At 48.5% G+C, this 25,951-nt stretch overlaps 1 protein-coding gene across 5 annotated transcripts; it reads right to left on the reverse strand.

Annotated features, from left to right (window-relative positions):
- Nucleotides 1-1,014: 1,014 nt before the first annotated feature.
- Nucleotides 1,015-25,918, reverse strand: ELMOD3 (ELMO domain containing 3). 5 transcript variants are annotated; one of them, XM_071221532.1, is made up of 14 exons: nucleotides 25,671-25,916; nucleotides 25,005-25,068; nucleotides 24,710-24,896; nucleotides 21,305-21,594; nucleotides 20,133-20,210; nucleotides 19,572-19,641; nucleotides 16,606-16,674; nucleotides 15,580-15,671; nucleotides 14,241-14,364; nucleotides 13,895-14,017; nucleotides 11,176-11,306; nucleotides 3,010-3,086; nucleotides 2,587-2,714; nucleotides 1,015-2,147 (listed from the first exon to the last, which is right to left on the reverse strand). In XM_071221532.1, the coding sequence occupies exons 4-14, from the start codon at nucleotides 21,356-21,358 to the stop codon at nucleotides 1,945-1,947; spliced, it is 1,149 nt and encodes a 382-aa protein (XP_071077633.1). In that variant the 5' UTR covers nucleotides 21,359-21,594; nucleotides 24,710-24,896; nucleotides 25,005-25,068; nucleotides 25,671-25,916; the 3' UTR covers nucleotides 1,015-1,944. The 5 variants fall into 5 exon arrangements, with proteins under 5 accessions (XP_071077633.1, XP_053779597.1, XP_071077632.1 ...); XM_053923622.2 differs by having other exon boundaries at nucleotides 25,320-25,916; XM_071221531.1 differs by lacking the exon at nucleotides 24,710-24,896.
- Nucleotides 25,919-25,951: the final 33 nt, after the last annotated feature.

Raw genomic sequence — 25,951 nt, forward strand, 5'->3', positions numbered from 1 at the left:
TAAGCACCAAAAAATGTAGATCAGGAATTTTGCATCTACTCTCAGAGAGCGTATTCACACCTCCCCCAAACAGTCCATCAACAGAACTGCAACTTCACCGCTGGGCTGTGTTACTGCTGGTGTCCCAGGGTGTGAAGTGGTGTGCACGGTGCCGTGTGGAGAGCATTGTATGGAGAAGAAAGGGCGCCTGCAGAGGCCGCCGGCCTCCCTCCAGTGGAGGCCCATTTGGCCTGGGCCCTCACTGTGCTGTGAGTATTCAGGGGCAGTGTGCTGAGCTGGCCTCCTGGTAAGAGAGCAAGCAAGAGGAATCTGCAGGAAAGGAACCACTGAACCTGACACTCCATCGTGGAGGCGGAGCTGTGGCCTGCGCTCCAGCCCGACCAGTCTCCCTGCCATTGGCTAAGCACCCGGGCTGGAAGAAGTGAGACGGACAAAGGATCAGTTCAGGTTGGCAAAGGTGACACAGGCAAACTGCAGGCTCCGATTGCAGCCCCACCCTTTAGGCACCCTGCTGAGAGCGGCGACAAGTACCCTCCACACTTGGTGGCCATGTGTCATCCCCACCTCTGTGATGGGTGGGTCCTGCCTCCTGAGGGTCTGACTTGGAGAGGCCTGCAGGGGCTGGAGAGTGGTCTCCTGTGACTCGAGGGAGGGCGAGGGACAGGAGAGCAGCGTAGTGGGGCTCTCACCCGCCCACCCCCGTCCCTGGCTCAGCCCCGTGTGAATGGAGCAACAGAGCCAGCTTCCCCAGAAACGAATGTAGGAGAAACCCAGTGTGGATGCGTCACACCAGTCAATCGTAACGAGAGCCAGGGGCCCCTCACCCACTGGCTGGAGTGTATGAGTCTCTGGACCTGCAAGTGCAGGGCGGACATCATGTGAACTCAGTGGGGGTTTGGCCAGGGCAGAGCAACATCTGGAGCCCATGACCAGTGCCTTGGCCCGCTGGAGTGCCTGGCTCGAACAGGGCCCCAGGAAGGCGCAAGGCTCGTCTTGGAGGAAAACTCGTGGAACTTTTAACCCAGAACAACTCTTTTATTCAATAACTGCTGATGTGTGAAGGTCTCCCTTCCCTCAGCCAGACTAGAAAACCACTTCTGACGGGAACTGCGCAGCCTCCATGGGGAAGCCCAGCTGGTAGGCGGCTGGGCAGCAATGGAGGCACAAAGCAGGGAGGAGAGATGGGAGAGGAGAGTGGGGTAAACACAAGGCCAGAAACCCCAGGGGGACCCAGGTACTGGCCTGCTGGATGGAGGAGAGTGAAGCCAGCCCAGCTGCAGCCTTCGGTAGCTTGGTCTGGTTCATGCTGCCTCCTGTTGGCTGCTGCCACTGTTAGCTTCTCCCTTCAAATTCTAACTACCCTGTGTTCCTGTCCAGTCCCTGTTATGGCCAGGAGGGGCCTGAAAGCCCTACTTAGGAATGTCCTTCAATGTGGGGGCACGAGGAACATCCAGACGGGGCCTCCCCCCTCGTGACCTTTCACTCTCATCAGGATGACCTGGGACCCGACTTGGTAACCTATGACCCGACTTGGTAACCTGGGACCCGACTTGGTAACCTGGGACCTGATTTGGTAACCTATGACTCAACTTGGTAACCTATGGCCCGACTTGGTAACCTATGGCCCGACTTGGTAACCTGGGACCCGACTTGGTAACCTGGGACCTGATTTGATAACCTATGGCCCAACTTGGTAACCTATGGCCTGACTTGGTAACCTATGGCCTAAGGTTTCGGCAAAGTTCTTGCTCTGGAGGAAGATCTGTAAGGTAACTGCCCGATGTGTCATGAGGATGAAGGTCCTCGGCTCCTCTGACCAGGCCCGGGAGCTGCCTACACCCCTTCTGCTGAGGTGGGAAGGGGCCTGGCCCAGCCAGGGTGTTCCTGACATGGCCTGCCTGCGGCCCAGCCTTGCGGTCTGTCAGCCGGCCAGCCTCAGGTTGGTCAGCTCAGCCGCGTGCCTTCAGCGGAGGGCGGAGGCAGGTCACACACACCCGTGAAAGTGAGGTCCTTGGAGCGAGGGGCCTGTGCCCCACAGCACGTCTGTGCTCCCAACAAGGAGGCCTGTCCCTTCGACACACCGGCCAAGTAGATCTCCAGGGTCTTGAGCAGACGCCTTGGGCTCTTCTTGGCCAATGCTTCCAAGTCTGGAACAGAGGACATTGGGGAGCAAAAGGCTTGAGAGGGGCTTTGGACTGCACAGTCTGGGGGCCCTGCAGCTCAAGGGAGTGCCCCCAACCTGGAGCCTATGGAGAGAAGGTGAAGGAGACTTTTAAGAGGGGGAGCTTACCAGAGGGGGAGATCAAGGAACCAGATGCACCCCGGGGCCACACACTGCCTTGGCCAGGACAATGGCAACTTTGAACAGTCAGCCCACTGTTGGACCCCACTTTGACTCAGAAAATAGGATCCCCATGGGTATAAGGGCAGAAATGGAGGGGAGGGTAGCAGAGAAAGAACTAGCAGCCCCAGAGGGTGGCCTGGAAGGGAACTGAAGCCAAAACCAGTCTAGCCCCTACCCTGGGGCCCCCACCCTGGGGACACCAGCAGTTCAGCAGCGAGGTCTCCCCAGAAGAAAGAGCACACCTTTGAGGACACAGCCTGAGTCTGAGATGGTCTTCTGCTGCGTCTTCCAGACCTGAGCGAGGTGGAGGAAGGTGGCGGCATAGAAGCTGTTCACCACTGGGATCACCTTCTGCTGCCGGTTACACTCTCTATAGGACAAGGGAGGTCATCTGCTCAGCAGGGGACAAAAGCTGACACCTGGGCACCCTCCCCCACTATTCTCCCAGGGGAGCCGTTCCCTAGGCAGCCTTTACATCTGACACAGGGTTGAGGAGGAGAGATGGGCTGAGAGACTGGCACAGGTGCACGGGGACTTTGCCTAGTGCCCCCAGAAGCCAGCAGGAAAGGAAGAAAGCTGGGGAGAATGAGGCAGGGAGGGAGGGAACCAGGCCCTGCTGGGTCACTAACGAGCTAGGCTGGGGGCTGAGCAGTGTGGGGACTCACCTGGAGAGACATTCTTCCCTTAAGGCCTGGATTGCAATGCGGGTGATGTTCACAGACATCAAGCAGAAGGGAAATTGCTGGAATGGAAGTGGTACCAGGTCAGTGGCAACCCAGGTCTTAACTCCTGCTTCCCATCTTCCACAACCAGCCAGGCCTGCGGGCAGTGACAACAGTCATGGCCCAGAGGCAACAGCGATACTGCAGGTGCTTACACTAACGTTCACCAGGACCGTCCCATCTTACGGATGAGGACACTGAGGCTCAGTGACCCTCAATACCTTCCCTAAGGCAGTGGAACCAGGATTCCAACTGAGGTTAATTCACTCCAGAGCTGGTGCACATAACTCCTGGGAGGTTTCTCCTGCCTCTTCAACGCCCTGGTCCACTAGCTCTCCTAGGCCTTCACCAGACCTATCCATGTGCCACCCAAGGGCACGCCACCCCTCGGGTCAGGAACACAAGAGGAGTGGGGCCCATGTGTCCAACTATCACTTCTCCCCTTCCCTAGGCTTCTGGTTATTTGTGCATAAGCATTTCATCCAAGGTCAGAGAAGGTGCAGGTAGGTAGAAAGTCAGCCTTGACTTGCTGGCACACCCCTTCTCTCCTAACAGGATGGCCTCAGAACTGGCTGTGGAGCCCAAGCTCCCCAGAGGGGGCAGCATGGAGTGCAGCCGGGGCACTTCACCAGGACCGGCCTTGGATCCCCTGCAGGGGGTCCACTGTGGTGCTTTATTTTTGGAGGAGCAAATTCCTTCCTGTTTAATAACCAAATACCAAGCAGATGAAAAGCTTTCGCACATTACTTGTTAGTTCCTACTGTTGCACACAGACAAGGACACCCACTGAGAGGGACTCGCAGATCAGTGTATGCCTTAGTTTAGAGCCAGACGCAGAGTCTGCTCATCCCATCTGCCTCCCCTGAGAAGAAAACTCATCACATGATGGTGTGCTGTGCCGTCCAGCGTGGCAGCTGGCAGCCACATGTACCTATTTAAATTTAAGTTAATTGTCAGTTATACAAAGTGTAAACGCCACTCTTCAGTCACCCTAGCAGTATTGCAAGTGCTCAGTAGCTGCAGGTGCCTAGCTGCTGTATTGCGCGGTGCAGACCTGGAATAGGTCCGTTACTGCAGATGGTCCAGCCAGACAACACTGACCCAACTGTAGAGGATCTTCTGGCTCCACAAAGATTCTCCTCAGGGTCTTCCATGACACCTGGATCCCAGAGCTTGGCCTCGCCACCTGCTAGCTGTGTGTCCTTAGGAGGCCACCCACACTCTATGAGACTCAGCTTTCCTATCCCTCAAAATCAAGAGGCAAATAAACGTTAACACAGCAGGCCCGACACTGCTGTCTTTAGAAAGGACTGCTTACGAGGTGAGTCCTTGGCTAGCATCTGGGAACTTGGATTTTGAGATATTCCCACCATTTCGTCAGCACAACTCACTGTGCCTAAGTACTTTGTGCAAATAATATGGTTTGTGTTTAACACCTGCTCCCCCCCTGGAATTCTGCTATGCGCTCATCAGATGGGGCCTGCATGACCAGCCCACAGTCAAAACCTTAGGCGCTAAGTCTCGAGTGAGCTCCCTGGGTTGGCACCGTTTCATTTGTTGCACGATGTGATGCTGGAGGAGTTAGGTGTGTCTGGTGTGATTCCACTAGGAGGGACTCTTGGAAGCGTGCACCTGGTTTCCTGCGGATGTTGTCCCATGCACTTCTTCCCTTTGCTGATTTTGCTTTGACTGCACCAAATCATAGCTGTGAGTCCTCCCAGTGAATCGGAGAACCTGAGGGTTCCTGGGGACCCCGACACCCCAACACATGGGCCATGCTGGGTGCCATTGAGACACTAATCAGTACAAAAATTCTATGAGACGGCTTTTATTATCTATGGCTTCCATGTTCCATTATCCCACAACCGACCTCACAGAGCTGCTCTAAGGAGTAACTTAGATCACATACGCACAGCGTCAGCCTAAGTGGGTGCTCACAAACGGTCACAATTATTAGTGTTGCCTCAGGGTGTGTGGCTGAGATCATTTACTCTTTCCTGTATTGCCTATCTAATTATCATATATACTTGCATAATATCACCCCTTTCCTTGATTTTTTTCAGTCTAAAATTAAATAAGGGAACAAGAATATGGTAGCAACATAATTAACAGAATTTCAGATTTAAACCTAGTGTTCATTCACTTTCAGGAACATTCTTTTAAAGACCACTTATTAAAAAGCAGTGAAAATCTGGAATTCAGATGTGTTTCCTTTCCTTCGGCAGTTCCCTTGGATCCGGAAAGTGTCCCTTTGCTCTAAAATACTACACTGAGGCTGGGTGTAGGGAAATGAGTAACAGCAGAGGAAACCAGACCCGGACACTGTGGAGTTTCCATTTAAAATTTGACTTCTCTAGCCCTGCCCCCAGTTGGGGGCATGTGAGAGGCAACCGCTGGATGTATCTCTCACACCTCGATGTTTCTCTCCCTCTCTTTCTCTCTAAAAGTAAATAAAATCTTTAAAAAAATAAAATAAAATAAAATTTCCCTTCTCTTCATGCCTAATGTTTGGGCTTAAACACCTTTGAATACTGAAGAGGAAGACCAGACTGTCTTTGGTTGCTGCTGACATGGCCCCATTGCTGGAGATTCCAATTCAGTAGTTCTGGGGAGGGCCCTGGGCACCTGCACCCCCAGGTGTCTCGGAAGTGTGTTGCTGGGGAGAACCGCTGCTGTCCGCAGCCTGCCCACGGGCTGTCAAGAGATGTGGGTCCCAGGCCCAGCTTCACCGCTTACGAGCTACCCAGCTCTGGGCAGAGGTACTTTACCTCTCTGATCCTCACACTGCTTCCCTGTGTAAAGGAGATTTGCAAGGATCATTTCTGCCCTACCCCCCCCCCCCAGGCTTGTCATGCTGATGCGACCAAATGGATGGAAATTGCGTGGAAGGCTACACAACTTGCTGTGTGTGAGCATTACTGCAAGGCGCACCCTGCGTGCCCACAGTCCCTCCCCGTGGCCCGCATCTCGAGGTGGGTGCTGCAGCACTCCTTCTCAGGACAGCATGGGGTAAGCACTTCCACACTGCCCGGGCCATGCGGGCCCTGGGGTCCCTCCCCCCAGCATTTCTAGTCTGGTGCCAATTCCCCTTCAGCAGGATGTACTACGGGTGCCTGAAACTTTGGTTCTCCCCGTTGGAGAGAAACAGGACTGGCTGTTGGCAGGGCTGTGTCCCCCGCTGTTACTCCGATCTTGTACTGCCTCCTAGAAAACTCTGTGTTTTCAAGATTCATAGGATCTTTTTTTGGGGGGAAACCAAAAGACATTTTATTTTTTAAAAATCTGTAAGATTGATAAACTGTAAACTAGACTGATTGAGGAAAAGAGAGAATGGATACACATCCCCAGCATTGGGAGTGAACAAGGTCACATCACTACAGAACCTGAAGACCTTGAAAGGATATTAAGAAAATATTGTGAACAACTTTATGCTAATATATTTGACAACTTAAGTAAAATGGGCACATTCCTTTAGAAAAAGGTACCATAACTGACTCAAGAAGAAACAGAAAACTTAAATAAAATTTTTATTTGTAATTAAAGATATTCCCATAAAGGTGCCCTGGCTGGTGTGGCTCAGTGGATTGAGTACCAGCCTGAGAACCAAAGGGTCACCGGATCGATTCCCACTCAAGGCACATGCCTGGGTTGCAGGCCAGGTCCCCAGTAGGGGGCGCGCAAGAGGCAACCATACATTAATGTTTTTCTCCCTCTCTAAAAATAAATAAAATCTTAAAAAAAAAAAAGATATCCCCATAATGAAAAGTTTTAACAATTTCTCTGCTACTCTGTACCAGAACCCATCTGTTTCTGTCTCTTAAGCAGGGGTAAGATCATAGGCTCCTGAGATCAAGTTTTATTTTAAAACCTTAGAATTACTAACAGTTCAAGGAAATATATATATAAAGCTGAACAGGATCTTTGAATTATTTAGGCCAAACCCCTTACTTCATAAAACAGCAAACTGAGGCCTGAGAGGTTCAGAGACTTGCCTCAAACCACAGCTAAATGATACCTACACGAGACCTCTTATTTAATAAGCTACTGTTTCTCCATATTTTCTGACACGCATATGAGAGTACTGTGGAATAAATATAAATCCCCAGCAAATTCCACAAAGGCCAGCAAGCGAAGGGATGAACAGATTGGTCAAAGTGGTCAGCCTGGGTCCGTGAAGGTCAAGTACCCAGTGCTTCCTCTCTCATCTTGCTGTTCCCTCTGTCTGGGATGCCCCTCCCTCCCCTGTTTGCGTGGTTGGTACCCTCACCTCATTCAAGCCTATCCTTGAAAACAAGCGAGGGATTCTGAGTTGGCAATAACCCTGTGCACTGGCTTCTATATCTCTGCAGCAAGGTCTTACAAGAGTCTTCATAAATCACAAGAAGGGAGAAACTGAGATTTGAGATGATTTACAGGAAATCATTAGCTGTGGGACCGTGGGCAAGCCATTTCCCCTCTCTGGTTCTCTATTTCCCTACCTCTAAAACGAGGGCCAGACCAGTGATGGCTAAGATACTCCTCAACCCCGGGAGTCTGTTGTAACAGAGCAGAGCGGTACAAGAGGCCACATTGTTTCATAAGCTAACTGGTACAGTTCTCGACCCTACTCGGACATCGGTCCCCTGAATCACGATGACCACAGAATATGCCCACACTCTTGCTTGTGGGGTCTGGCTGCATCTCAAGACCTGGCACTCATGAAGCCCCCTCCTGCCTCCTCCAGTGTTTCCTGCACTACACAGGCACATGTGAAGTCTTCAGATTTAATGAGTATTTCTCCCCCAAAGATACAGACATACATAGTAAACATTATAAATTAAAAAATGCCCAGGTGGTAGGAACTGTATAATTATTTGTTTTATAGTTAAGAAGTTTTGGATTTGAAGGTCCTACCTTACTAAAGTAGTATGTGTGCGCACACATGTATTTCATTGATTTAAAAAAACGTAAGATATATTTATGCATGTGTTATACATAAGATGTAAAAAGTGTATTTTTACTTTTGGGAATCAAGTTAGTTTGATAAGTAACATTCATTAAATGATTAATGTCCTTGGGACTTTACATAACATATATTTTTTTAAGATTTATTTATTTTTAGAGAGAGAGGAAGAGAAAGAGAAAGAGAGGGAGAGAAACATCAATGTGTGGTTGCCTGTCATGTGCCCCCTACTGGGGACCGGGCCTACAACCCAGGCATGTGCCCTGACTAGGAATCGAACTGGCAACCCTTCGGTTTGCAGGCCAGTGCTCAATCCACTGAGCCATACCAGCCAGGGCATACACAGCTTATCTTCAACTTAGAATAATTTTACAGCGTTGGAGTTATGTTCGCATGTTAAAAAGGGAAAAAACCGAGGTCCTGGGACTTAATGACTAACATGGTCAATAACACTTTTCGCAACTCAGGCCTGCCCAACTCTAGCCTTGTAAGATAAAATGACCTGATTGAAACGTTGCAGGTCTGACCTTCAGCCACGCATTCCCAGGCCCCTCTCCCTCAGGCAGCATAAAAGCACACCGCCTGCCTGTTTCTGTGAAGCGCTACTGAAGACCTCTCCTGTCAGAGTCGGGAGTGGACCAGCGACATACACACACACATAACAAGCTCCGTCTGCTGAGAGGGGCTAGAAGGAGTGAGGTCTTAGGAGCAGTGCGCATGCCTGGAGCTCAGATCTTGATTTCTAAATAGCATTCTCTAACTTAAGGAACAAGGGCTCCTTGGAGAATTGGTTGATTCCAGGGCTGGGAATTATTCAGGGAAGATACAAGATAAACCTAGACCATCTTTTGGTGTCCAGAGAGTAAAAGCTCTCAGGAAAGAATAGGGCATGGTGAAGGCCACAGGTGCCACCGGCAAGAATGCTCCACAAGCCAAAGATGGAACAATGTGAGCAACAAAAGAAACGATAATGTTGGGTTATAGCTCACAGGATAAAAAAAACCCGTGAGTCCACGCTGATATAAAAAGTAACTGAATAATAGAAGAGCACAGACAATTCTTCTTACAAATTTTATTAATTCTTACAGAATTAATAAATGTAGGAGGATGAGGGAAACAGAAAATTGCCATTAGAACGAAGTTTGAGGAGAAACAGGATATTTGCATAGTCTCAAATTATTTTCCCCAACAGTTAGTGATTACAGAGGGAGAAACAGTGACTTCACAGTGCAGACCCAGCAGCTGTCTCCTTCTCCACGTGGTCAAGGTTAGCCTCGCCAGCAGTGAGACAAGCTGCCATTCTGTGCTCCGGATACGAGGCACGGAGAGGGCACGTGAGTCTGCGGTGTTCTTACGAAGGTGCGAACCTCACCCTAACGTTCACACAGCAAACTGAACCCTGCTACTTGCTCTTACCTTTCCATTACAGCTGGTGGCCACTCTACCTTTCCAGTTGCTCACACTAAAAATCATCATCGACCCCTCTCTTTTTCTCACACTCACATCCAATCCACCGGAAAAATATGCTGGTTCTACTCTCTTAAGCCCATATGCTTGAGATTCTCTACCCAGCACCTGACCATTTCACACCACCTCCTCTGAAAATACCATGCTCCAAACCACCATCATCTCTAATTTGATTATAACGCCCTAGAATAGCAATTTTCAACCTTTTTCATCTCATGGCACACATAAACTAATTACTAAAAATCTGTGGCACACCAAAAAATAAATTTTTTGCCGAGCTGACAAAAAAATAGGTATAGTTTGATTCATTCACTCACTGGACGGCTATCGTTGTGTTGACTGGTATCATTTTCTTATTTGGTGGGGAAAAGACGTCAGTGCCCCTGACTAAACAATCAGGTACTGCATGTTTTAAAAAGTCTTGCAGAAACACCCATGTGCCTCTTGTGGCACACTGGCTAAAAATCACTGCCCTAGACTATCCTCAACCTGGCAGATGATAGGATCCATAAAAAGTTTCAAGCTGAATCATGTACTCCAGACTGCCGAAAACCCTTATTCTGCTCAGAGTAAAATCCAAAGTCCTTATCGTACCTACCAGGCAGTATGCCATCTGGTCCCTCTTACCCTGGGACCTCCTTTCCTCCCGCCCTCCCATCCTCCTTCCCCCCAGCTGTCTCCCCTGCAACTCCTTCCCATGCTGGACACACTCTCTCCGTGCAACCTGTGCAGCAGCTGCTCCCTCTGCGTGGAGCGAATGCTCTCCCCCCAGAACCCAGCTTGGCTAACATCCTCACCTCTTCAGGGCCTGTTGTAAGTCTTGCCCTCTCATGAAAGCTACCTTGACCACGCCATGAAATACTACAGCCCCCTCCCCACATCCTCCAAGTCTTACCCAACTTGTGCTTTTCTCCTTAGCACTGACCACCGTCTAACACACCCCATAATTTCTGTTCGTATTATGCTTACTGTCTTGTCTCCTCTGCTAGAAGCATCTTTGTCTGTTTTGCTCACTGACGTTATCTCACAGCATGAAAAGCAACAACTAGCACAGGAGATGCTGAATAAATATTTGTTTAGTGAATGAATTCCAGGTCCCACGAATCTGGGATGGATGAATGGCAAGAAACAGGTCAAATCTGTTTTTTTAAAGTGGAGGGAGTAGCACCTTTTACTAACTGCGAAAACATCAAACCCGACCCCAGGGAGCAGGCCTGGATAGAGACCTAGGCCTACAGGAGCCACTTCTGGCCTGTCAATAAATCCACGTGTCACCTGACCCTCGCAGGCAAACCTTCTCTGGGGCACACAAAGGCTGACTCTCCTGCTTCAGGCTCAGGGATTTCCTCAGGGAGAGCAGTGAGTAGGAACACTAACATCACAATTATGCCTAGCACTTTTGTACATTACCTCACTTAATTTTCCCAACTATCCAGCTGAAGTTGCCACGATTTCCATTGTACAGATGAGGAACCCAAGACTCTGGAACTGAGGCCACGCTTGAGACCCGTGCTAATGAGTGGTGGAGCTCAGATTCCAGCACTGACAGGGGAAGGCCATGCCTGCTTTGCCTCAGCTGTCCTAAGAGCCCTCAGCAATCCGAGATGTCTAACCCAGAGGCCCGCCTGGCTGCTCAGAAGAATGCTGTGCCAGGTCTTAGCTCCCCAGCCCTCCCTGCTGGCTTCCCACCAAAGCCCCACCTGGATATGGTGACGAGACAGGCGGAAAATCTCCTGGGCCATCAGCAAGGTCTTTGAGTCCATCACCAGGTAGAGCAGATGCAGGAGGGCGAGGAAGCCTGCTCCTCTCAGGTCTGTGGCTGGGTTTGCTCCTGTAACAGAAAGCACAAGGGAACTGAGGGTGAGGGGGAACAAAACTTAAGGAAACTCCTGCTCCCGTGGGCTTCAACAGCTTAGTTACAGGCCAAGTGGAGAGAGCCTAGACTTCCCCCAACTACTGTAACTAGACGCCCTTAGCAGGGCAGTCAGAAAAGTGGGATTTTTATCCTTTCCTGGGGCTAAGGAGCCCCCCACTCCCTCTGGGGGTATCAGTGGAAGTGACGTGCATGTCAGTGAAGGCTACATGGGAACAGTGATGAGGCACCCCTGCCCTTACCAGCCGGTGGTATGAGTGGATGCCAAGTAGGGTAACTGGGTTTCCACCCCCACCTGGCAGTAGTGAGGTGACATGCCCCTTCCCCCACTGGCTCCGTATCAGAGGAGTCCTGCTAAAACAGGAGGTTTAAAGAAGATTCAGAGTGTCATCACACAATACCCAAATATCCAGGACACTTGTTATAGAAAGAACTAGGAAAACCTCAATTTGGATGAGAAAAGACAATCAGCAGACAGCAACACTGAGATAACAAAGAGGTTTGAATTCTCTGATAAGGATTTTAAAGCAACTGCTGTAGGCAGAATGAATGATGGCCCCACCAAAGAGGTTCCTGTCCTAAGCCCCAGAACCTCCCCACAGGCCATGCTGCAGGCCAAGGGGGAATTAAGATTGCAGGGTTGCTCTTAGCAGGTAAGAAAAGCACCCTGGATTGTGTGGGTGGGCCCAATGCAAGAAGAGAAAGAGGGAAGCAGAAACACAGAGATCTGAGAACAGATCAGGCTCAGAGATGCTCAGAGATGAAGAAAGAGGAAGGCCTGCTCTGGAAGGTGAAGAAGGCAAGGAAACAGTTCCTCCTGAAGCCCCCCCAAAAGAATGCAGCTCTGATGCCGCCCTGCTCTCACCCCAGTGAGCCCCGGGTCAGACTTCTGAGCTACAGAACTAATCAATCTGTGTTGTTATAGCTATTAGGGATAATTTGTTGCAGCAACAATAGAAAACTACCACTGCAGTTATCATAAAAATGCCTTTGGTAAGTAATTACTAACACACTTACAAAACAAATGAAAAAATAGAAAGTCTCAGTAAAGAAATATCAGATATAAAGAACCAGATAGAAACTTCAGAACTAAAAAAATAACTAAAATTAAGAACTCAATGGATGGGCTCAACAGCAGAATAGATATAACAGGAAAGAATCAGCGACCTTGAAAATGGAACAATATAAATTATCCATTCTGAAAAAAAAGAAAAAACAAAACGAACAGCACCTCGGAGGCCAATGAGCTATAACAGAGATGACAAAATAAAACAGAGCCTGCGGGACCCGGGCAACATGAACAAGGAGCCAGCGTTTGCGGCATCGGGGCCCACACAGGGGTGGGGCTGAAAAGAGTCCTCAAAGTAGTAATGGATGAACATTGACCAAATCTGGCCAAGGACATAAACCTACGGATTCAAGAAGCTGAGCAAACCCCAAATGGAATAAGCCCAAAGAAATCCACACCAAGATTCATCATAATCAAACTTGCAAACTAAAGACCAAAAAAAAGAAAAAAAAATTTTTTTAAAAAGGGTGAAAATAACAAATATGTTGACAACAGAAAGAGAGAGAAACAACTCCTTAACCAGCGGGGAGAAATCATTCAAATGACAGCAGCTTTCTCATCAGACACAATTAGGGCCAGAAGGAAGCAGCCCACTTTTCAAGTGCTGAACAAGAACTGCCAACCTGGAATTCCCGATCCGGACACACCACCCTCTAGGAAGAAAGGGGCAATCAAGTCATTCTCAGATGAAGGAAAACTAAGAATTTATTGCCAGTAGACCTACATAAGGAAATGGCTAAAGGATATGTTTGAAAGAGAAAGGAAATGATAAAAGAATGAATCCTCGAATATCAGATGGGAAGAAAGAACAATGAAAAGAATACATATATGGGTAAATACAACAGATTCTGCTTCTCCTCTTGAGATTTTTAAATTGTTTAATGGTTGAGACAAAAATCAAACACTTGTGTGATTTTCAGTGTAAACAGAGGAAATATTCAAGACAATTATAGATGAGGGAGGACAAAGGGACTTCAACATGCTGTCAATACCAGCAGACCGCCCATTGATTATGGGCGCATCAAGTTTCCTTTTTAAATTAAGATACTTTCCTATTCTATACAAGTGTGATTTGATGATTTTGAAAAAGAGTAGCACAATCCAAAACCAGGTAATACCGTTTTGTTTCACTCAAAAATAAAACAAGATTGTCATCAATATTCATGGAAAAGTTAAAAGAAAAAACTAGATTCTAAACCATATCACTCCAACAGGCTCCCAGCTCCCTTAGAGGAAGTGTTTTACAACGGTCTGCAAGGCCACAGCTGACCTTCTCTCCTGTCACTCTCTGCTCCACTTCGGCACACGATTTATCAGAGTGTCACGTCAAGGCCTTTGCACTTGCTCTCCCCTCTCCCTGGATTCCTTCCTTCCCCCGTCTCATGGTGCTGGCATGACAGGAAGAGGACTACCTGGGCTCTCCTTCTAGTCCTAGAATCAGGGGTCCAGGAAAAGAGGAACCATTCCTCTTTCTTACCCTGAAAGCCCAGATCTTCCCAGTGATCTCCGAGGAGGGCACAGTCAAACTTGGAGCCCGTCAGCTTCTTGTAGATGGTCTGGAGGACTCGGCCGTGCACTGGGTCTTGGCTATCCAGGCCACCTGCCCCAAGACACATGCATGCTCTCTGTTGGAGTGCCCTTCAGGGGAAGGCTGACTGCTTCTCAAGGTAGATCCAGACTGTACTCAAGACACCCTGTTCTACCCGATGTTTACCCCTCAGTTCCTGCTCCCCACGCCAACATGGAAAATGCAAGACCCTTGGGGGAGGCTCAATACCAGGGTGGGCAAAGTGCTCTCTGCCTGACCTCACCAGTGCACTCACACTGAGCAATGGTCAGGACCAAGTCCCTTTCTTCACGGAGGCCCTGGTGGAGCTTTGGAGGCCCGAAGAGGCAGTGCCGGAGGGCAGCAAGCCCAGTCCTTCGAATTGTTGGTTGGATTCTTTTCTGGGGAGAAAGTTGCAGGTAATGGGCAGTGTGCTGGGTTCACCTGCTTTGATGAACTTATCATCAGGCTAAGTACAGAGACCATTCTTGCAGAAAGAAGTAGTTCCCCTAGTTACGTCTCTGGGCCAGGGAAAGGGGGCAGAAGCGCCTGTGGAATCCCAGGAGACAGGAGCTCCCAGCTCCCAGGTTCTTCATAACAGAGAAAGAGAGGTCCCCAAGCCCAGGCATTATCAGTCAGGTGTCTACATTTGGTCCTTCAGGCTCTTCCAGAACTGGCTATTCCACTGACTGTCAAGGAGGCTAGAGAGGCCTGGCTATGGGGACTCCCCCACGTGGTCTCACAAACACCAGACCAGGTTTCCCAGCAGGGCTGCTTGTATGTAGCCTTGTGTGTCTGTTTCTGTCTCTCCACAAAGGACATAATGTATAAAATCTAGCAGCACGCTCAAATTCCAGGATGAGGCAGCCAGTGGGGATGGGAGTCTAGTGGAGACCTCTTCTTGGAGCTAGACACTCGGAGGTAGCTAGAGCCTATGCCACTTCTACAACCACCCCTTCCTAAACGAGGCCACCCCGACTTCTCATTGCTCAGGCCCACTACCCTGGGTTTTAAACAAACTGATTTAGGCAGCTTCTGGCAACCTGACTCCTGTCTCTTCAGCCTCTCTCTTGGGCCAGGTTCTAGGTAGAAGATCAGAAATGCCATTCCTCTAAACTTACTCCTGGTCACTCAAGATGCCCCAGAAAGCTTGCCAGCTGTTATTCTCAATATTCTTTCTTTTCTCAATCCCACATATTTTTTAAAATTCCCAGACAGCTTCTGGTACCTTGAAGGAATGGAAGATTTTCTTATGTTAGCCACAAATAACTCAGCTCTCTGGACAGTCTGCCTTGCTTCCCCAAGGAACTACCTAGCATTTGATTCCAGACCTCCCCATCCCTATGATGAAAGAGCAGGGAGCAGCTACACGAACCTCTGTACGACAGGGTCACACGAGCTCTGGGCCACAGTCCCAGAAAGGCCACTGGCGCCCTGCATGAAACACAGGTCTTTGGCACCATGACTCTGTGCCCAAGATTTTACTTTGGGTGAGACAGGGCCCTCAACAGGAAGCTTCTATCTTGCTTGCCCAGTGCCCTATCCTGGTAGGGTAGAAACCTGATTCCCGGAAGAAGGAGCTTTGCTTGGGATCCCAAACCTCCCTGCTGTCATACCTTGAAGGGGGAAAGGTCAACAGTCTGGAAATGCTGTAGGACCTCACTGAAGGAGATGAGCTGCCCAGGCTGGTCTGAGGCGCCCTGGCTCCCTGTGGCAAAACAAAGAGGGAGACACCCCGGCATTTACAACAGTTGAAATTCTGCCAGCAATCATTTACTGAGGCCTTCCAGTTGTCACCTCTAAGCCCAGAACTGGCTTCCAGCTATAAACATCAGACACCCAAAGCTACAACTAGTCCTCTTTCAAGGGGCTGGCATCATTTGCTGGGCCAACCCCCCTTTCAGACTGCCAGCCTATGCAGTGAGAAGGGATAGATCTGCCCCTCAGGGGCTCCCCAAATTCTACCCATCTGTGAGGTGGCAAGTCACTGACTGGAGTAGGCACCTACATAAGAGCATACCACAGGTTTGCTTAGGGGTCTTTCCCAAATTCTATTTTGCCCCTTCTTGCACCCTGAATATGAATGACCCCCTCTCCACCCTTTGCTCCAGTCCATAGGGAAGTAACTCATCAGTTAGCAGGAACATCTCTTCAGGGGCTCAAGTGGGGCTCATTCTGCTAGGCTAGATGTGGGTCCTCATTCTGCTTCCCTATGGCTTTCAGAAAGGGATGTGAGACCATTCTTACCAAGCCCTTCGAGCCTTCCAGCCGATGGCTTCAGCCCCCAACTGCAGGGACTTCCCTGTACGGTGACCAATCTGCTCAACTTTACGGGGGGGCCCTGGTTGCCTGCCTCTGTCCTCCTGCCTAATCTCATCGCCCTACGGAGGCGGACCCCGACCAAGGTCCTCCCTGTCTGCTCTCAGCCCTTTCTCCGCGGCATTCATTCCCATCCCCTCCAGAATGTCATCTGTAGATGTGAAAAAGTTTTATTCTATGTCACACAGCTCAAATAAGACCACCCAGGAATTCTGTCTCCTAATCCCAGAGTCACAGAGACGTTAGCCTCACATGAGACAGCGCCTTTACCAACAGCTGATTACCTGGAGATATAATCAGCCACCGCTTATTCTCACAGTTACCTGTCTCTGGCTGGATGTTGTCCACGGCTTCCCATTCTCCTTGGGCTTTGAGCACCTCTGGGCTCACAACTGTAATTGTGAGAAAAGGAGACCCTCTGAGATCTAGGCACTCTGATCACTCTCCGCCCCCAGCCGTATCCGCCCGCCTTGGGTCTTGCTGCCCTCAGAATCCCTCTTCCCATGGCTGCCAGAGCGAGCTATCGAAAAGGCAGGCTGATGTCCCCCCTGGTCAAAACCCTTTAACTCTCAAGGTAAGAGCCAACTGTTCAGCATGGCCTCTAAGTACCTTCACACTCTGGACCCTTCGTACCTGTCTAGCTCTGCCCTAGGACACAAAGAATTACCTAAGGTTTCTCCACACTTCCCACCTTCAGGCCTTGGCACCGACTGCTCTCCCTCTGCTGAGTCGGCACCCCAGGGTCTAGCCCCTCTGCTGTAGCTCCTTCCCATCCTCCTGTTAGTTCTGAGTATTGCCCTCACCTGCGTGCCTCGTCACCGTGTTGTGACCATCCTGCTCACTGCACTGGGAGCTCCATGAGGGCAGGGCTCTCAGAACCCAGCACACTGCCTGACACATGATATGTGCTCAACAAACATTTGATGAATGAATAAAAGCACAACTAAGGGGCAGGGGGAGAAGCAGAGGAAAAAAAGCAGCAGGACAGGTCCTCTACAGCCACTACAGAGCTCTTGTCTCCAAAGCACAGGTGTCACTCTCTAGCCCAAACTGCCAGTGGCTGTCCTGGCCTGGCTTTTCCCATTTGCTGGGAGGACATTAACAGATAGTGGAAAGGTTGAAGGGCGTCAGTTAAATACCCAAAGTCATGATCCCTCCAGCCTCAGTGGTAAAAGCAGTTTAGAACTGTTCCTCTCTGCCTTGAACTCTTAGCTGAGGACATCCCCTGATGATACACTGTTTTGAAAGTATACTTGAAAATTAAATAAAATCCTACCAAAACCTCAAAATACTAGCGGATAATGAGAAAGAGAGGGTTGCTAGGAAGCAGTGGAGGCTGGTCGCTAAAAGCACACTCGAGCCTAACCGCTGGTGCACGTCTTCATCCCCACCGCCTACTAGCTGGTTTTCTTTGCGCAAGTTACTCAACCATCTACCACCACTCGTGGGACTATTGTAAGGATGATGTAACTCTTCGACTTCTTAGGGGAGTACGTGGCCCAAAGGTAAGTGCTCAATGTATGTTAGCTAGTATGGTCGCAGTTGTGGACTTGGGCCCAGCAGGCAGCGAACAGTGGTGGCAGATGAATCCAGGGTCCCGAATGTCTGGGCCTCTGGGAAATTCAGTCTTGCCAGCCGCACACTCTGGGCTGGGCAGCAGACACAGAGCCTCAGGGGTTCCAAGTTGGCTAACTTCAACAGGATACAGTACACTCAACCATGAACACTACAACCAACAAACAAAACTCACTTCCAGCATGCTGGACCCTTGGGAGAGAAAAATGAGGGACAAAGTGGGTGAACAAAATGAGAAGTGTGGAACAGCAGCAGGGAACGCTCGTTATGACGCTGAAGGGGGCTCCCCACCCTTCATCCCTCAGCCGCACCCAGGTTTACTGACTCTTTACCCTTCAGGTCCTCGTGACAAGCAACTTGACCGAACTTTCACCCCACACAGCCTCATCAACAAACTACTTGATCAAAGACTGTGATCAAGGAGCAGAAACCTCACCAGCGAAGGTATGGGACTTTGCTGTGACAGCAGATTAGTCAACTGAAAGTACGGGTCTCAACCTAGTAACTGTCTGGTAACTAGGCACCTAGTAATCTGGTGCCTACGAGCTGGAGACAAATATCCAAACAGCAAGAGAGTCTCTCCCTTCCCTTTGGAACCCGGCAGACTCCTTCTTCATCTGAAGATGACACTTACGTGAATACTAACTTCCTCCTAACAGAACACAGAGGCAACACAGAAATCTTCAGGGTAATAAATGCAGCTCACTTTAGGTATGGTTTTTCGTCTTTTTTCCTTTTTTCAACTGCCTCTTTTTTTAAGCTCTCCACTTACTCATAGAGTAAACAGCATTGCTGATTTAGTCAGCCTACTACTTTCAATTAGCTGAGAGCAATCTCCAATAAATTATAATTGTTTAATACAATTAAACATATCTGGCCCATAATGCCAGTTGTACTGAAACATAAAATATTTGGGCATTTAAGGTGAAAAATCTCTAATAAATGTTAGGTTTGTCACCACACAGTAAAAAATAAACTACTACTAAATATGCTTCATAAACCTCCAAATAATTTTTCTGCCTTGGAATATTTTTAATAAGCCTCATATTTTGGGGAGATTACATTTTGTTTGCAAGCGCTCACTGTGATTTACATTCTGTGTACTAAGCACTTTACCTTACCTCATTTAATCCTTATAAAACCCCCTTAACACCTGTTCTGATACAATCCCTATTCCATAGAGGACAAAAGTGAGGGTTAGAAAGGTTATGCAACTTGCCCAAGCTCGTGTAGCTGGTGGATGAGAGAGCCAGTATTTAAATCAAAGCTATTTGGCTCCAGCAGTGGTGCTTCTAAATTGGCGACTGTGCCTTTCTGTGAAATGAACTTCAAATACAGTAATGTAGGAAAGGACCACGTAAAGCAGGTAAAATAGGATGCTTTTTCAAAGCCTTTTTGCATATACTGTCTCATTTCATTATCCTAATATCCTCTGAAGGACAAAAGAGGTATTTATATTTCCACTGTGGACACAGAGATTTTATAATTCGCCCAAAGGCACACAGTAGTAAGTCACGAGCAGGGCTAGTGGGGCTAGATTAGAACTCAGATCTTTTGACCTCCAGGGTTGATTCTAATTCTCCTTGAATAATTATACATCTACAAACTTCTGTAGGACAAGTAGTGAGAGAAATTCAAATGATGAAAAGCAGGTCCATGGGGGGCTCTGACTTGGGCCTCACCCAGGGTCCAGGGGCCCTGAAAAGGACCTTACCGCCCGGCGCCCACGCACAAGCTTCAGTTGTCAGGGCCCGAAGGATGCTGCGGTTCTTCAGCTGCGAGATCTGTAGGGGCAGCGATCTTTAGTATGAAGGTGGGATCGATGTCCCCCCTCCACACAAACATACCCCACCCACTGTACTGAATGTCTTTGAAGCTGGCGGCCACAAGCATCTAGTCTACTCTGATGGGATGATGAAAGCTAGTCTTAAAGAGAGGCCACTGGAACACTCCAACTATGATGAGAAGTTGGGTGACGTGGGGATAAGCGTTTGCCTTCCATGAGTAGTAAACAAACAAAAATACACACAACTCAGCCGACGCTGCGGAATGCCTTTGTTATTCCCGCTGCACTTTGTATTCTGCTTCACTATAGCAATGATCTTATTAGACAGAGCTTGTTTTGCTTGTTTGTGCCCTACACGCCTTCCCCTGAGTGTGAGCTCCCGGAGGACGGGGTCTATGCTGTCCTGTGTCATGTGTTCCCGGTACCACACAGCGGCATGCAACAAAGACTTATATTGGCAGGAGGCACTACGGTGTGGGCAGTATGTACAGGAATTTCTCGGAAAGCCAGAAGAGCACTGTTGTCCTCGTCACATGGTAGGGAGTACCCAGCAGACACACCTTCAATCTGAAAGACAAACCAGAGTCAATCTCCTGGGCACATGTCAGTCCCCAAAGACAACAGCTTAAATGTCACACCTTCACACACAAAAAATGGAAGAACTCCTAAGACATTAACTACAAGGAATACTATAAAAGAAAGCTGTTTAATCTAGATTTAAAAACTGCAAGCTGAGTTAATGTTATCTCGAAATGCTTATATAGCCCTGGCTGGTGTGGCTCAGTGGGTTGAGTGCTAGCCTGCGAAGCAAGAGTATTGCTGGTTCGATTCCTGGTCAGGGCACATGACTTCGTTGCAGGCCAGGTTCCCAGTAGGGGGCGCTCCAGAGGCAATCACACTTTGATGTTTCTCTTCCTCTCTTCCTCCCTTCCCCTCTCTAAAAATAAACAAGATCTTTAAAAAAATTCTTATATAGATATACGGACTTCTTGGCTCTGTTAAAGGTCTCAGGGCTCCGAGTAAGTGAAGTTCAGTGAGGCAGTTCCCTCACTTTTGGCCTTTCTACTCAGCCAAACCTGTCCCCCTGACCAACTTTTTGCAACTCATCTCACCAATACAGGGCTAATTTACTTAATGTGTTAAAAATCAGTCCTACAAACCAGTAAGAGAAAAAAAAACAACAACAATGACAACCCACTAGTAAAACAGACATAGATATGGGCAGTTTACACAAAAGGAAATATAAATAGTTCTTAAATATGAAGAAATGCTCAACCTTACTCATGATAAGAGAAATGTCAAATAAAACTACTCTTAGATAATATTTTTCAGTTAGCATATTATCAAAGACCGAGCCCTGGCGAGTAAATTGTTCTTACTACCTCTGCAGCTTGACGACACCTGACAAAATCACACACGCTTTGTACGTTTGGGGCCTGCAGCTGCACTCTAGGGTTCATCTACCAGACATACGTATCCATATGCAAGATGAAACGCTCACAGTGTCATTCATAGTAGCACTGTTTATAGTAGCAAAAGGCTAAAAAAATGTAAATGTCCACTAACGCACCAACGCTCCATGTTCTCTTGACACATGCTCTTATTATCAATGACATATCCCAAACCAACACCTTTTTTCCCAAATAGAAGTGCTTGCTTACCTGTCCATTTCTTAATTCTTTCTCATTATGGAAAGAGCAAGATTTTTCATTCATGACTCAAAATCATTTGTTCGAGTGAGCTTTGTCCTTGGGTTCAGAAAGGAGTTTAATAGGGTCTGAGATTAGAAGCTACGGGGAGAGCCAGAGATCCAACTGTTCTACCTTTGCCTTCCTTCTTGGCAGTCATTCAGACGTAGAGCAAGAAAAAGTCCCTACGTGTCATCGCCAGGGTGTAGGAGATTTCTGTGAGTACTGAAAGAAGTCCCTCAGGTCTTTTAAACCTTGGTCCTCTAAAAAAGAAAAAATTAAAAAGAAAACTGGTTTCATCATTCAGTTATGCCCCTGTTGAGAAAAACTGACTTTAAAAATCTTTAAGTAACTTCTTCTGATCAAGATGGAGGCATAGTTAAACACGGCTTGCCTCCTCATACAATCCACGGCAAAAATTACAACTAAATTACAAAACAACTATCACCCAGAATCATCAGAAAATCGAGCTGTATGGAAATCCAACAACCAAGGAATTAAAGAAGTCAGATTCATTCAGAAGAGTAGGAGGGGTGGAGACATGGAGATGCAGAGACACTGAACAGGATGGTCCCACACCCATACATGGTAGATAAAAATTGAGAGGGACATCTTGGAAGTGAGGGATTCCAGCCCCACACCAGACCACCCAGCCCGGGGTTCCAGTGCCAGGAAGATAAGTCCCCATAACTTCTGGATGTAAAAACCAGTGGGGATAGGGTGGCAGAACAAACTGTGGGATTCCCAGGCACCTCCTCTTAAAGGGCCTGCAATGAATTTAGGACTTACTCAGACTCACTCTCTTTGGGCTCCAGCATCAGGGCAGCAGCTTGAAGGGCACCAGTGGCACACAGGGAGAAACTGAAGTGTCTGGCATCAGGGTAAATGCCAGGGGACAGCTTTTTCCCGGACAAAACTCCAGAGGCCTGGCAGCAGCCATTGCCCCCTTTCTGAGCCCTCCCCCACACAGAGCCACAGAGCAGCAACACCATACCTGAGACTCCATCAACCTGGTTCACACAGGTTGCCCCACCCTGGTGATTACCGAAGGCTCCGCCCCATCCAATTTACCAGGCACTTTTCTACATTAGGCCATGCTGCTGAGACAGGGGGTAAAAGCAGCTCTACCCAATACATAGAAACCAACACAGGGAGGCTGCCAAAAGGAGGACACAAAGAAACATGGCCCAAATGAAAGAACAGAACAAAAACTCCAGAAAAAGAACTAAACAAAATGGAGATAAGCAATCTATCAGATGCAGAGTTCAAAACACTGTTATTAAGATGCTTAAGGAACTCACTGGGTACTTCAACAGCAAAAAAAGACCCAGGTAGAAATGAAGGTCACACTAAGTGTGAAATAAAGAAAAATTTACAGGGAATCAACAGTGGGGTGGATGAAGCTAAGAATCCAATCAATGATTTGGGACATAAGGAAGACAAAAACAGTCAATCAGAATAGCAAGAAGAAAAAAGAATCCAAAGAAACGACAACAGGGTAAGGAGTCTCTGGGACAACTTTGAATGCACCAACATTGGCATCATGGGGGTGCCAGAAGGAGAAGAGAAAGAGCAAGAAATTGAAAACTTATTTGAAAAAATAATGAAAGAAACTTCCCTAATTTAGTGAAGGAAATAGACATGTAAGCCCAGGAAGCACAGAGAGTCCCAAACCAGATGGATGCGAAGAGGCCTACGCCAAGGTACATCATATTGAAAATGCCAAGGTTAAAGATAAAGAGAGAATCTTAAAAGTAGCAAAAGAAAAGCAGTTAGTCACCCACAAAGGAGTTCCCATAAGACTGTCAGCTGATTTCTCAAAATAAACTTTGTAGGCTAGAAGGGACTGGCAAAAAGTATTCAAAGTGATAAAAAGCAGGGACCTACTGCCAAGATTACTCTATCCAGCAAAGCTATCATTTAGAATGGAAGGGCAGATAAAGTGCTTCCCAGACCAGGTAAAGCTAAAAGGAGTTCACCATCAGCAAGCCATTACTATATGAAATGTTAAAGGGACTTATTTAAGAAAAAATAAGATCAAAACTATGAACATTAAAATGGCAATAAATTCACAACTATCAACAATTGAATCTAAAAAACAAACTAAGCAAACAAGCAGAACAGAAACAGAATCACAGATGTGGATCATTTGGATGGCTACCAGTTGGGAGAGAGAAAGGGAAGAACAGGGGAAAAGGTACAGGGAATAGGAAGTACAAATTGGTAGGTACAGAATAGGCAGGGGGAGGTTAAGAATATAGGAAATCTATTGCATACAGTATAGGAAATGGAGTAGAGTAGCCAAAGAACTTGTATGCATGACTCATGGACGTGAACTAAGTGGGGACTATAGGGTGGGTTGCCAAAAGGAATGGGGGGTGCTAGGTGGAGGGGGACAAAGGGGGAAAAATTGGGACAACTGTAATAACATAATCAGTAAAATATTTTTTAAAAGGCCCTGGCTGGTGTGGTTCAGTGGATTGAGTGCAGGCCTGGGAACCAAAGGGTTGCTGGTTCGTTTCCCAGTCAGGGCACATGCCTGAGTTGTGGGCCAGGTCCCCAGTAGGGGGCATGTGAGAGGCAACCACACACTGATGTTTCTCTCCTTCTCTTTCTCCTTCCCTTCCCCTTTCTCTAAAAATAAATAAAATCTCAAAAAGAGAGAGAGAGAAACAAATAGAAGTTTATAAACCTAAAAGTTAAAGAATGTCTTTAAGTGGCTGTAAATTTATTCTGAATAAATAAGCTGCTTTAGCCAAATGCCCCCTTCTTACCACCCATGCCACTGGAGTCTGAGGGCTGGAGTCCTGGTATCCAAAGGCAGCAGCACCACTCTAGGTGGTGGGATTCTGTTGCCGACAATGAAGTTAATGGGATCTGGGGTAGCTTATCAAAGGGGTGAGGCTAATGGATGGCACCTTGAGGGGCGGTCTGAGTGAGGTGCTCAGGCTTGGGTCTGGGGGCTTATAGTACTAGATCTGGTTCCTATGATGGCAGAAACTCAGAATGCAATACAATGCCTAGACTTCTTCCGTTGTCACCAATATTGTACATGTTGCACCTGCTTAGCCAGTTTGCCTAATTCAGTCTCTCATTCCATGTGCACCTGAGGAAGAGGGCCCGTGTATCAACATGGGGGAGCTGGACTCATGGATGCTCCACAACAAAAAGCCAGATCATAATGGACAGATGGCCCTCACACAACTGACAGTCATATTTCACAGTCAGGTGACTAAGGAAGGAGGATGTCATCTGTACGATGTCAGCCTACCACTGTGGGAATATGATGTGGATTCCCTCAGAACTGGCTGCCAGCAGCAAACAGGAATCTTCCTTGGGGTAGGACACACTGATTCCTAAAACCAAGAGCAGGATTACCTCCTGCTGCTTGGCTGGGCATCTGGTTCACCGTAATGTAGAAGGGAGCACAGTGCCCCTTGCTCATGGCACCTCAGGAACCAGCTCTCTCACTATGTCTTCTGGCGCCTCAGCATCTGCTTCCTTTTGCTCCCTCCTCCTTGACCTCCAGGACCGCATAGGACAAAACCCTCATACATAGGCCAACCTTGGGAAGGCGACAGGCGGGGAAGGTGACAGCAATCTCAGGAAGGCCCTTCTGTTACTGTGCATGAAATGAAGGAAGCAGGGTAGAAGCATGAGCAGCTTTACACACCTGCAGTGTCTCTGTTCTGGCGGGAGACCGCTGGCGTCTTCAGTCGTGTCGGGACAGCTACTACCTGCATCAGAGAACGGAAAGAGCCAGCACTGTCAACCGAGCGAGTACCTAAGTTTCTAAGTCACCCCCACCGGCATTTGGCAAGCTGAACCTGAGGAAATGACCCTCCTATAAAGATGGGTCCTTTCTAAATGAAATACTTATGATGCATCACTTTAGGTAAGGGACTTCATTGAGGGTCTGATTTTCTGACTGCTTAGCTGGACTTTGAACTCTCTGAACAGGTATTTACTTTAGAAACTGGGTCCGTACCTTAAATACAAATGCGCACATAGGAATAACAGTTCTCTGATCCTTTCATCAGGCTTGTCGCTGGACGGCTCCTCACTGCCCCCACGGAGGGAGGTGCCACGGGGACCCAGCCAGAGGCCGGGGGACGCCAGCAGGCCCCCGCCGCAGGCAACGCCATTCTGGGGAGGGTGGGGCGCGGCCCAAACTATTGGTCAACTGTGGGGGCTAGGAGAACAGGGGCTCGCCGGCTACGACGCGCCGATGTCGAGAGATCTCCATCCAACAAGACAGGCAGCCAGCCAGGGGTGTGAGGGGGTTCTGGTCGGACAGGTTCTCTCTTTCTGGCGGGAAAAATTGAGCAAAGCGACTTGCCTCAGGTGGCTCAGCGAGCCCACGACCGAGCGCGGACCACAACCCAGGTCTCCGGCCTTGCAGTCGGGGTTCTCTCTCAGTCCTGCAACTTTCAGCCTCGCCTCGCCCCAGGGCCATCATTTGCATCCCACATTTCCCCCTCCTCCAGGCCCCCGGGGCTCGCCCGAGTGTCCCCTAGGCTCACGGAGCTTTCCCACAGCCGTCTTGCCCCTACACTAGGCCTCTTCCGCGCAAGCGCACTGGCTTCCCCGGCGGCCGCTCCGGCCGGAGCCCTGCAGGCC

Source organism: Desmodus rotundus, chromosome 5 (genome assembly GCF_022682495.2).
Source record: "Desmodus rotundus isolate HL8 chromosome 5, HLdesRot8A.1, whole genome shotgun sequence".
Lineage (NCBI taxonomy): Eukaryota > Metazoa > Chordata > Mammalia > Chiroptera > Phyllostomidae > Desmodus > Desmodus rotundus.